General features: G+C 37.4%; 1 protein-coding gene across 10 annotated transcripts in view; it reads left to right on the forward strand.

The window, feature by feature from the left end:
- Positions 1 to 13,141, forward strand: part of Mrgn1 (Mahogunin ring finger 1) — an 81,847-nt gene that overhangs the window by 12,937 nt on the left and 55,769 nt on the right. For 9 of the 10 annotated variants that reach the window (XM_069833046.1, XM_069833042.1, XM_069833047.1 and 6 more), the window contains exons 7-10: positions 3,645 to 3,776; positions 5,069 to 5,229; positions 9,708 to 9,822; positions 11,027 to 11,200. In XM_069833046.1, the coding sequence (XP_069689147.1) occupies positions 3,645 to 3,776; positions 5,069 to 5,229; positions 9,708 to 9,822; positions 11,027 to 11,200 (582 nt within the window). The remainder of the gene's footprint in view (positions 1 to 3,644; positions 3,777 to 5,068; positions 5,230 to 9,707; positions 9,823 to 11,026; positions 11,201 to 13,141) is intronic. The other variant, XM_069833043.1, reaches the window with a different exon arrangement.

A 13,141-nucleotide genomic window follows, 5' to 3' on the forward strand; every position in this document is an offset into this window, starting at 1 on the left:
CCTTCCATCTACGTCTCGGCCTTCCCAAAGGTCTTTTTCCCTCCGGTCTCCCAGCTAACTATATGCATTTTTGGATTCGCCCATACATGCTATATGCCCTACCCATCTCAAATGTCTGGATTTAATGTTCCTAATTATGTCAGGTGAAGTATACAATGCATGCAGTTTTGCATTGTGTAACTTTCTCCATTCTTCTGTAACTTCATCCCTCTTAGCCTCAAATATTTTCCTAAGAACCTTATTCTCAAACACCCTTAATCTCTGTTCCACCATACTGAACTATTCCAAGTTGGATGGAAGCGAGACATTCGCTTTCAATCAAGAGTTGACATCCGAAGAGCTTTAAATTGATCAGTGAGAGAGATATCCAGAAATGCTGCTGCAGATGAAGTCCGCCGACTTTCAAGAATTTGGCAGCATATTGTTGATATGGCAGGGGACTAAGTATGTAATGTCAAAAGTAACCTAAATAAATTTAGTGTGAAACAGTAACTATGTTGTCATTACTTTTCGAATGCCCTAGTAATAATGCAAGTAAGTATTGTCAATAGGATCTGATTTTTAGTACAACTTTTATTTGGAACTCTGACAAATTATTTATTGCGGTTTAGTTGTAGTTAATGGGTATTATGCAATATAACTTTTCAGAAATGACCTTGTCATGAAAAAAAAAAAACGGACTTAAGGTACGCATTGCTTTTTGAATACAGTCAGATTTCTTATCGAATTTATGGGATCATAATGATGCTAAAAGACATCTCCACATAATATTTTGTATTTTTAATCATTTTGGTGGATGCTCGAACTTCTGATAGAAGTAATATAATAGATGAAATTGCACTACTAAAGTACCTAATATTAAAATGACAACATTATTTGCACTTTATTATAGATTTTTCCCATTCAGAAGGTCAGCATGATCTCCACTATTTTCATGACACAAAATAATTCTCTCCATGTCCTGTGCAAAATTTTATGGAGTCACTTGTCAATTTGTGTAGGTGCAATGTTTGGAGATTATTTTTTGTGCGTATTTTGACCATAGCTTTTTGGGCAAGATTATGAATAACTGCGTAACCACTTCTTTTCACCCTTTTTTGCCTACTTATTGCTACTTTATCCTCTTTTTCCTCTAATACAAGTGCTGTAATTTCCAATTCACTATTACGAAAATTAGCAAACATTTTATCCTGTCTGGCAAAGTCACAGTTTTGAAGTAGACTGGCGAAACTTCAGAGTTGCGCTAGTGGCCTGAACACTGGTCCCGTACAAGTGTGGTTTCTAGGTGAATGGGCCAAGACACAGCCAGATGACAGCTGTGCTTCCCCTGGCATGGCCTCGTAATATGTGTCCCAGCCTTTATATGCAATTATGTTAACGAAATATCCTTTATGGATTAAGTCGCACTCCCAGTAAAATAGGTACTCATATGTCGAAAATCACATATTACTTTCGTAATTTTTTTTCCAACGTTGTTCTGCTGGTTGGAGATATGAAATTCTAATAATAAAATAGTAAATTATTAAAGGTTTTGGTACCTATTTATTAAAATATTTTTACAGCAGAATTTTACTAGGAAATAGCATATCTTTACAAATAGGCCATGATAATATCTTTGAAAAATATTGGAGTGCAAGAGGTCAAATGACTTTATTATCAAATGCCTGGCATTAGAAAACAACAACAACAAATCAAAGTTTTTGAGTTACGACACTATTTTACTGGGGGTGCGAATTATTCTGATTAAGATCAAAACTGTATGACTTGAGGCTTTCCCGGCGTTTGATGTAGAATAACTCTTCTCGGGTTCTCAGCCAGGTGAGTTGGAGATTAGCTTCCAAGCTTTCGACGGCTAGCTCTGCCATCTTCTTCAGGGACGAAGTGATGTGGGACCACGTCTAGCCGGTATATATGCAAAAGTAGGGCTTCCCGCTGCGGGCCAATCAGGAGCTAGTTCCTAGTCCCGACCGCCAGGCGCATTCTGGTTGGTGGACACGGCAGCCAATCAGGAGCTACTTGCTGGTCCCTACTGTCTGCCGTGTGCTGGTGGTCTAAGCATATTGATGGCAGGTTTCCATGCTGTACTCAGCTGTAGACCCCCGTCTCTGTTGAAATTATTGCCATCTAGCTGGATTTCGATGGCTTCCTTGATAACTAAGTCCCAGTAACCTGATGTCTTGTCCAAGATGGTGGTGGCGCTGAAATCTATCTTGTGGCCAGTTTCTAGGCTGTGTTGGGCTACTGCAGACTTATCAGGATAATATAGTCTTATGCTGCGTTGGTGTTCCTTGCAGCGTTCCATAATAGTTCGTCCCGTCTGCCCGATGTAGCATTTCCCACACTCACAAGGTATTCTGTAGACACCAGGTGTCCTGAGACCAAGGTCGTCCTTAACTGGTCTCAGCAAGTTCTGGATCTTTGTGGGCAGCTTATGGATGGTTTTAATCCCGTATTTTCTTAGCATTCTGCTAATTTTGCCCGAGATGGGGCCGTAGAACGGGATATATGCCATGCCCTTTGTCTCCTCTTGTTCCTCGGCAGGTGGTTTGTCCGAAAAGGCCCTTCTGAGGGCCAAGCCGATTTCTCTGTTGCCGAAGTTGTTCTGTAGGAACGTCTTACGTAGGTGACAGATCTCAGAAGGGAGACTCTCTTTGTCCGAAATCCCTCTCGCCCTGTGTAGAAAAGTCGACAGGACCGTTCGTTTCTGTGCCGGATGGTGGTGGCTGTGTCCATTGAGATATGTTATGTTTTATTTAACGACGCTCGCAACTGCAGTGGTTATATCAGCGTCGCCGGATGTGCCGGAATTTTGTCCCGCAGGAGTTCTTTTACATGCCAGTAAATCTTCTGACATGAGGCTGTCACATTTAAGCACACTTAAATGCCATCGACCTGGCCCGGGATCGAACCCGCAACCTTGGGCATAGAAGGCCAGCTCCATTGAGATATAGATCGGTATGAGTCGGTTTCCTGTATACTCTGTGACCCAGTGTGCCATCTGACTTCCTGGAGATGAGAATGTCTAAGAAGGGGAGACATCCGTCTTTTTCCACCTCTTTCGTGAACTGGATGTTCGGGTGGATATTGTTCAGGTATTCTTGGAACTCCTGAAGTTTTTCTTCTCCATGAGGCCAGACGACCAAAGTGTCATCTACATACTGGGACTTAGTTATCAAGGAAGCCATCGAAATCCAGCTAGATGGCAATAATTTCAACAGAGACGGGGGTCTACAGCTGAGTACAGCATGGAAACCTGCCATCAATACGCTTAGACCACCAGCACACGGCAGACAGTCGGGACCAGCAAGTAGCTCCTGATTGGCTGCCGTGTCCACCAACCAGAATGCGCCTGGCGGTCGGGACTAGGAACTAGCTCCTGATTGACCCGCAGCGGGAAGCCCTACTTTTGCATATATACCGGCTAGACGTGGTCCCACATCACTTCGTCCCTGAAGAAGATGGCAGAGCTAGCCGTCGAAAGCTTGGAAGCTAATCTCCAACTCACCTGGCTGAGAACCCGAGAAGAGTTATTCAAGATCAAAACTCTTTCACAATAATTCTGTTTTGTTTTTTTAGAACTTTATGAGAAAATGGCAAATAATAGCTAAGCAAATAATTGACATTCATGTTACGTCATATTACAGGCCAACAATTGTCCCATCTGTCGAGCACCCTTTCGAGCATTGCTGCAGATCCGTGCACTTCAGAAGTCCTCTGCTGTTCCTCAAGGGGCCATCTTGCCTCCAGAGGTAACCAACGAGCTGGGACCTCAACAAGTTAGGCACATTTATTAATATTTATATTTTAAGACTTTAATTAAACTGCCTTTTAAAGTCATAGTGTGATTAGAAGTAACTGGGCGTTTGGTAAAAGAAACTCATTAATGCATTAATTTCAAAATGACTTTGTGTCATAAGTTGTAATTTTATAACGCATATCTCTTCTCTCAACAGTTCTTTTATTGACCTTATTTCAAATATTATAAATTAAAGCCTTAAAGTTGTTAACTGAACATTTTGTTTTATATTATAGTAGTGCAAATGTGATGGTGTAATATATTAGAAAAGTACATTTTTGCATGTATTAAAAAATTCAATAGGCTTTATTAAGGAACTTTTTTTCATAATAATTTATTAGTAGAAATGTAAAATTCAAATATCTAGTCAGTTTCAAAATAAAGGATGTTAACATTTTCAAGTTTATAGTAGTATGAAATCAAATTTCTACATTATGGGATCTATCTCATTGCTTTTCAGGATTACTGAATATAGTACCTGTTCTGTAACATAATTATCATTTTCAAATATTAATTTTATTAAGAAAAATAAATTTACATGCAAATTCCAATAAGTTACACTTTGTTCTTGAACTCAATTTTGATTTATGCTATTTTTGAGAAGAATAGAAAAAGACTTCCTTCAAAACATATTCGAACATATATTAGTTTGCGTTATGTAGATACGTTTTTCGATTCCCGGTTAGAGCACAGGAATTTTTCCTTAAAGGGGATTATTCCTATGTTCGTCCATGGTCTGGAATTTAGGTTAAGTTTAGATTTAAGACCTCTCCTGGCACCACATTATCATAATCATCATATCACACCATCGGGGTAATGTAACTCCGCCTTCCAGGCGCCCCAACCTCAGAAGTGGGTTAAAACTAAGCCATGGCCAGGAGAGAAGACCAGAAATGTCGAAAAGACAACCTGGTGGCATTGGATTAAAAAAAAATAATAATTTATTGTTGAAAGACATGAATGTTTGTTCATTGTCACTGTTATATGCTGCATTATTCTATTCACGGTTACCATGTTCATCCAGCGTCAAATTAATGGAGAAATAAATCTGGCTACAGGCTCAAGTCATTGATTTCGTTTTTATTGTTGATAGTGATTGGAAGGAGTAGCCTCCTTTGGTTTTCATTTACTTATTTATGACACTTGACTGATTTTTTAAATTTAAATATCAACATGAGTTCTGTTATGAGGACTGCAGTTCAGTTTAGCATAACAGTTATAGTCATACTTAGTAAGCAAAATACAACAATTTGCCGAATTTTATTGTGGCAGGGGAGTTGTGAGAACATTCCAGCTGGCTATGAAGCAGTATCACTCATTGAGGCCTTGAATGGTCCTTGTCCAACTCGATGTGTACCTGCTGCACCCCCGTTGGATGTTGCTGAGACACCAGACCAAGAAGTGGCTGTTCAGGCAGCAGAAGTTCTCAATAGGTCTGGAAACTTGATTTTTCTGTGGGTGGTTGAAGCACGTAATATAAATGTGCATGTGTATGTGACGGGCACTTGAGGCATGTGACAACAGAGTCTACACAGCATTAGAGTTCTGGTAAATGTGATTTAATTCATACTTATTAATACTATATCAACAGTTTTAGCAACATCTTTGCCTTTCTCTTTAAAATTCATTTGCTTTGTCTTAAATTAAATTTTGTATATTTAACATTACATAATAGCCATGTGTAATCTATTAATTGTAGGTATTTTAATTCATTTCACGTTCAAAATATGTCGTGTAGTTCTTTTATTGTGTAAAGTTAAAAATACATACATTTTTTTGTCATTTGTATATACATGTATCCCTCACATTTTATTAAAATTTTTCTTGCATTTTCTATGTATGGTGCAAAGCACATACTGCTTGATTATGAGGTCTTCGAGAGAAGGAGACTTCAGCTATTTGGAACTCTCTATCACTGAGCAGTATGAATGACCCCAACATAGGAGTGAAGGTTCTGGAACTTATCAAGAATACAGAGCTAGAAGCATGAGGAGTTAAGAATTCTCAAAAATTCCCTTTTCTTACTATTATCACTACTACATCTATGTATGGAAAAATGGTTTAATAATTCTCCCTTTAACTTGTTTTTATCGTACAAAAGTAGATTTGTGGCAGGAAATGCAGACATTTCAACGAAACCCTTACCCAATTTTAGGGTTTGAAGAGTAGTCTCGAAAAACCTTGTACATCATCAGCCATTTTTGCGTAAAATTATTTCCTAAAACGCTGTTTCTTTTCCTCCAGTGACGAGTACTTGACTCTGCTTCATTTACCCATGCATCCCCATCTAGAAGTGACATTCTAGAGCATAACTCTCTTAATATTGCCCTCAGTATACCATGACTTGCAGACTACGTAGAACCGGGTGGTGGTGGTGGTGGTGGTGATGGTGGTGGAGGTGGTGGTGGTGGTGGTGGTGGTGGTGGTGGTGGTGGCGGTGGCGGTGGCGGTGGCGGCGGCGGTGTATTAGTGGAGCAGTGGTGAAAGTCTGATAGGGGAAATGGGAATACCCCACGAAAGCCTACCACCAAGCACTGTCTTTGTTCCCCTTAAATTTTACTAGAATCTGCCAGAATTCGAACTCAGATTACCAGCGTGGAAAACTAACATTGTATCTGTTTCACTGGCAGAACAGCCTCTCAAATTTTTTGACTAATCAGGAGCCGGAATAACTGAAGAGATAACAATGTAGACTAGTATGTATGAGGGTGTTGATTAGAATCTGCATTATTCTACTGTTTTATTATTATTACTTTCTAGTGCTTCTGTTTTGTTTTTTACATGATCGTTATATTGATATTGGATATTAGTTTAGCTTATGCTAACCTACAAGGCTCGGACCTTGGTGCACTGTAGAGATGGTGGTGGTGGTGGTGGTTTATTATTAGTGGAGCAGTGGTGAAAGTCTGATAGGGGAAATGGGAGTACCCCACGAAAGCCTACCACCAAGCACTGTCTTTGTTCCCCTTAAATTTTACTAGAATCTGCCAGAATTCGAACTCAGATTACCAGCGTGGAAAACCAACATTGTATCTGTTTCACTGGCAGAACAGCCTCTCAAATTTTTTGACTAATCAGGAGCCAGAATAACTGAAGAGATAACAATGTAGACTAGTATGTATGAGGGTGTTGATTAGAATCTGCATTATTCTACTGTTTTATTATTATTACTTTCTAGTGCTTCTGTTTTGTTTTTTACATGATCGTTATATTGATATTGGATATTAGTTTAGCTTATGCTAACCTACAAGGCTCGGACTTTGGTGCACTGTAGAGATGTTAAAAAAAAATCTTAATTTGAATAAAATGATATCAATATAGTAGTAACGCAAAAAATTGTGGAACAGTAGAAAATAATAAGTTAAATGGCGGAAAGAAATAATATTCGACTTGTCTGTTTGGCTGTCCTGATTCATGGCAAACAATCTGAAATTAGTTGGTGGGAAGTTTGGAAACCTGATGAGAGCACTGTTTCGAAATTTTATTAAGAAAAAACAACTAACCATATACTACACCTATAACCTAGTTGTATTGAAGTCTGCTTTTCGAATCCTACAGTTCGGTACAGTACTGATTTCATTAAAATAATAAAATTGTGTTTCCTGTTGACTACGTACCTCCCATTGTTAATTTTCTTCCTTATCTCAGTGCTAATGTATTTTGATTTCACAAATTGGTGTTGGGGATTCACTTTTTTGACAGGGAAGTGGAGATTTAATTCACATTGGGATTGAGTGTGTTCATTGTTTTGTGTTTGTGCTGTATTTTCTCAAACTGATCTTGTACCACACTGCTGTATGACTGGAAAATTTTGCTGCTTGTAAATGTCTGGTGTTAGCACTCGCCCATTATTTTGAAGAATCTAATTCTTTCATTCATTTAGTGTTCTGTCCAAGGGCAGGTCTTTCACTGCAAACCCAGCATTCTCCAATCTTTCCTATTTTCTGCCTTCCTCTTTGTTTCCTCATATGAGCCATCCCAGGTCCTCTAGTTTTGCAGTTAGGCATGCTGACATTACACCAGAGTGGAGGGTCAGTATTGTTTGTAATAATTGTCCTCAAAATTTCGTTCTTATTTTCTGTTGCAGTTCCTAAAAAGTGCATTTTTTGTACGCGAATTAGCGTAATATGTGTGAGCATGGTTTCACATGATATCACGCACAATTTGTAAATTGTCTGACATGCACAAAATATCTTTCCCTTTCCGTGTAGCTTCCTCCTTTACATACACACTCAGGGGAAAGAGAGAGAGATCACTTAGTGTGATTACTTAACAATGATGCCTTGCTGTTAATATAAAAATTACTCAACAAATGACGTAAGTATACGCCAAAGAAATTACGATATGGTACCTAACATAGCATTGGACTCTAAACCTTTAACACGCTCTCCTGTAGAATTTTGTCTGTAAGACAATATCAATCTCACTCCTTCAATTAATTAACTAATATGTAATAGAAAGTAGAGTTGTCTGATTATATTAATATACCAGTCAAGACGCTATTGTCGCACATTGGAAGCTTGTAAGTCGCTTAATTGTTACACGACAGCTCATGTTCTTTCAAAGCAAAATAACCTGCTGTATGCTAACATTGTTCACTTCGTCATTGATTTTATGAAACTTTCTGTGTGACAGTACAGAAAATAATTTTTCAGGAGGAACAAAAATTAATTAAACATCAGTAGGCCTACACTGATCTTCGATGATGTCATTTATGTTCATCATATTCACCAACGTTTTCTACTGAATTACTTTATATACTGTATTAATTGATTTTTAATTCTTTTTTTCTTCCTCCTGAAAAATTATGTTGTGCACTGTTACATAGGAGGTTTCATAAAATCGACGACGACTTATTGGTTAAATACCTGAAATTTGAGGAGTCTGTTTGGTTAGAAAATAGTAATTATTCAACTTTAAAGTTATGAATTTATTTATGTTCAATATATTTCTTTTTCCATTCTTGATTAACTTTATAAACTACCAACAGTTTCCAACACTTAGCATTTCATTTCGTTTCGTTGTTGTGATGTGACATATAATTATGTGTTATTAATCTTGGCAGTTGGAATTAACTATAGTAGTATACAAGTTGTGATGTGCTTGAAGGTGGGTGACTGTGATTACTAGATTATGAAGTTATTGAGTTAGGGTGGGAACAAGTTAAGTGACGTTAAAAGTGAAATATAATCAAACATAAATTAGAATAAGAACAGAAAGTGCTTAGGTAATGTAACATATAAAATAGAGCATTTTTTTCAGTTGCTAAAAATGAAATTGGACATTCTTTCAGAAACCGATGCAAGTACACATCTTCAGTGTTGTGTGATACAACTTCTCTTACAACTACTGTTATTACGATAGTGGAAGTGAAATTAATCGCAATATCGATCATTGTCCATGTAATGAAAGTAAAGGCAGCAATGAGTGTGGAAATAAAATAAGTAAACTAATAATTAGTGATGATCCAATGTTTTGGGTAATGAACAAAGCAACGAGGGACTATTTCACCAGTCAAGAGGTGAAACAAAATTTGGAAGATTTAAGATTCAGCAAAAAAATAGGACGGTGATCGCTGGAAGTACTATATATACTACATCATTATTGATGTTAATTTTATTTTCTGTGTATCATTTCTTCGTTTTTACTACTTTAATTTGAATATTGATTATTCAGTTCTCTGTCTTTGTTTCGATTCAATTTTTATAGATTGTATTTATATTGAGAGGGCGGCAAAAATTTTAAATACAATCGTGTCCAGGACAGCAGTTATTCTGGATACACAGTAATAATTACTGCATTTGTTTTAGTAAACATTTCGTTTTGCAATGAGTAAGACAGAATTTCCGTGATTTATAATATTTTTATTGTTTTCTTTTAGCATAAACTCTACAAAAGTTTTCTTTTTCAGGTCCAGCATTGAGAGAACTCCATCATCACTAAAACAGGTTTCCAGTCCTGAGGATTGCGAAGTAACTAAGAGTCCCAGAGACAGAGGGAATGGAAGTGCCTGTCATACTCCAGAGGTATTTCCCATTTCTATTCTGTATTGTTTAGTCAACTGTTCGAAGACAAATTTGAACCTCACAAGTGATACAAGAAGGCACCACGTATGAGGCAATTAGGCCAGGAGATAATGGGGTAGGGTGGCCAGTTCCTTTTCCCCTCCATTGCATACTGTACCTTGCTGATTGGCTACATATTACACTAATCAGACTTCAGATGTATACAAACAGTTGTTCTTCCTCTGACACATATCATCAAGTGAGATGTACTGCCTGATAATAGTTGTAGACCTACATATCAGCCAGAATCTCACTCAGAGGGAAATATCTTCAGCTCTTGCAATGACTGTTGCTAAAAAGAAAGCTGAGAAAAAGGTGCATTCTGGATCAAATAAATTGAACCTTCCTCATGTCCTAGGACAAATAAGAGACCAGAATATTTCCAGAGTCGTTTTAATGAACATTTCTATATCGCACACCTAAATGTACATAATGTTATTGATGTTCTTCTTTGCATTCAACATGAAAGTAGCTAAAAATAAATTTAATTGAAAGAAACGTGTTTGATGCTCCTTGTAAAGCCTTAAAGAAAAATAATCTCGGTTAATAAAATAATGGGAATTATTTTAAACTGAAAAACTAACACTTCTGGAGTATCTTAATGTTTCGTATCATTACAGCCCAAACAAATCAGGTATAATGGTGGAACATTCTAAGGCTGTGTAAAGTTTTGAGTGAATTTCAGTCCCTGACGAGCCTTGCCTAAATATAAGGAATAAAACTAACATTTTAAATTATATTAATTTTAATTTGTCACAACATTTTTAATTATGTAAATTTTAGCCTGTTCAAACATTTTTAATTATGTAAATTTTAGCTTAATTAAACATGTTTAATTATGTGAATTTTAATCTGTGATAACATTTTTAATCATATTAGAGTATCAATCACCCAAACAGTCCCAAGTCTGCACAAACTGAGAGGGAAAATGTCCCAAACATCTTATTATTGTCCCATACGTCCTATGAAAATCATCCCAAACGGTATGCATTTGGGTGTGGTTGTCCCAAATGTTGGCTGCTGGAATAATAAAAACTTAGCATGTAATAATTGTGTGTTTAATGAGATCACTAATCTATTCTCAACTTCTATTTCGTTCTGTATTGGTCAATAAGTTAAACTCTATTTGCAAATAATTGAATATCCTTTCATAACTTTGTTGCAGTTCCGTATGTCCGTCCTTCTGGCTCGAGAAGAAGAAAGCCACAAAGATCAAACAACAAAATCACCTCTTTTGGTTCGGCATTGTAGCCGTCCCAATAGCCGAGATAAGAGTGCCCTCAGACCACGTGATACAGTTCGACTTGTTAATGAGAAGACTTCAGTGGACCATGATGAGGTAATGGATTAAATTAGTTGCCTTCCAAACTAATTCATCTCTGTAGAACAGCACATTCTTAGACAAACAGCTAAACCATCGGCTTTACAAACCAGAAACCTGAATTCAAATCCCTGAAAGTTTAAACGCAATTTTTGATGACAAAGCTTATCTTGAGAGTAGTGAAAAATCCACAAACTATTAGGGGAAACACGGGAATTTTACTTGAAGCAAGTAAGGAGATAGGTTTGGAAATAAATCCCGAAAAAAACAAAGTACAGTATATGATTATGTCTCGTGACCAGAATATTGTACGAAATGGAAATATAAAAATTGGAAATTTATCCTTTGAAAAGGTCGAAAAATTCAAGTACCTTTGAGCAAGAGTAACAAATATAAATGACATTCGAGAGAACATTAAAGCAGAATAAATATGGGAAATGCCTGTTATTATTCGGTTGAGTAGTTTTTGTTATTCATTCTGCTCTCAAAAAAGCTGAAATTTAGAATTTATAAGACAATTATATTACTGATTGTTTTGTATGATTATAAAACTTGGACTCTCACTTTGAGAGAGGAACTGAGGTTATGGGTGTTTGAGAATGAGGTGCTTAGGAAAATATTTGGCCTAAGAGGGATGAAGTTACAGGAGAATAGAGGAAGTTACACAATGCAGAACTGCACGTATTGTATTCTTTACCTAACATAATTAGGAATATTAAATCCAGATGTATGAGATGGGCAAGGGATGTAGCACGTTTGAGTGAATCCAGAAATGCATATAGAGTGTTAGCACAGTCTAGTATATGCAGTCACGAAGCTCAATGCGTAGTAAATGTGCATCCATAGATAGTTGCTAACCACTAGGATCGCTAATATTACCTCATTACAGACAATGCGAAATAGTACCGGCACAGTCTATTGTTTCTAGCACCCTAACAACTCAAGCTTCGTGACTGTATATACTGGACTGTGGTGTTAGTTGGAAGACCTGAGAGAAAAAGATCTTTGGGAAGGCCGAGACGTAGATAATAATAAAATGGATTTGAGGGAGGTGAGATATGTTGTTGTTGTTTTCTAATGCCAGGTGTTTGACAATAAAGTCATTTGACCTCTTGCACTCCAATATTTTTCAAAGATATTATCATGGTCGGCCACGGAAGGTGAGATATAATGGTAGAGACTGGATTAATCTTGCTCAGGATAGGGACCGATGGTGGACTTATGTGAGAGTGGCAATGAACCTCTGGGTTCCTTAAAAGCCATTTGTAAGTATAGTAAAACATCGTTTAACTGAACTTAATCGAAACCTAGCTTAGGTGGAGAAAAATACATATCATATTATTTGGGTCATAACACGCACTTTTTCTTAAAAAGTGCCATTGTGCGCCAAGCTGTAGCGAAATAGTGAATAATATGCTGGCTTATCATCAGATGCGTGCAATATATCATTGAAGATACACTTTCTTCACTCTCATTTGGACTTTTTCCCCGAAAATTGTGGTGCAGTTTCTGATGAACATGGAGAGCGCTTTCACCAGACAATTTCAACATTTGACAAGTGATACCAAGGTAAATGGAGTACATCTAGGTTAGCTGATTATTGCTGGTCTGTGGTGAGGGATGCTCCCGAGGTCCAGTATAGTAGGTGTGTGTGTGTGTGTGTGTGTGTGTGTGTGTGTGTGTGTGTGTGTGTGTGCGTGCGTGCGTGCGTGCGCGCGCGCGTGGGCCTGTGCGCATGCTCGTGTGCGCAATCCTTACCAAGAACTAATCTGAACCTGGTCCCAGCATATTTTAGATTGTAAATTTAAACGTTTTCCATCTTCGATTTTGGAGTTCTGCTATTGAATTGTTGTCATGGTTGTAGTTAATAAAATTCTCATTTTTGTAATCTGTTTAATAAGTTCGTAAGAAAACTGTAGTTTGTTTTTATGTTGATTTTAGTTTCTTCCTTGGCTGACA

This window comes from Periplaneta americana, chromosome 8 (assembly GCF_040183065.1).
Source record: "Periplaneta americana isolate PAMFEO1 chromosome 8, P.americana_PAMFEO1_priV1, whole genome shotgun sequence".
In the NCBI taxonomy this organism is placed as follows: domain Eukaryota; kingdom Metazoa; phylum Arthropoda; class Insecta; order Blattodea; family Blattidae; genus Periplaneta; species Periplaneta americana.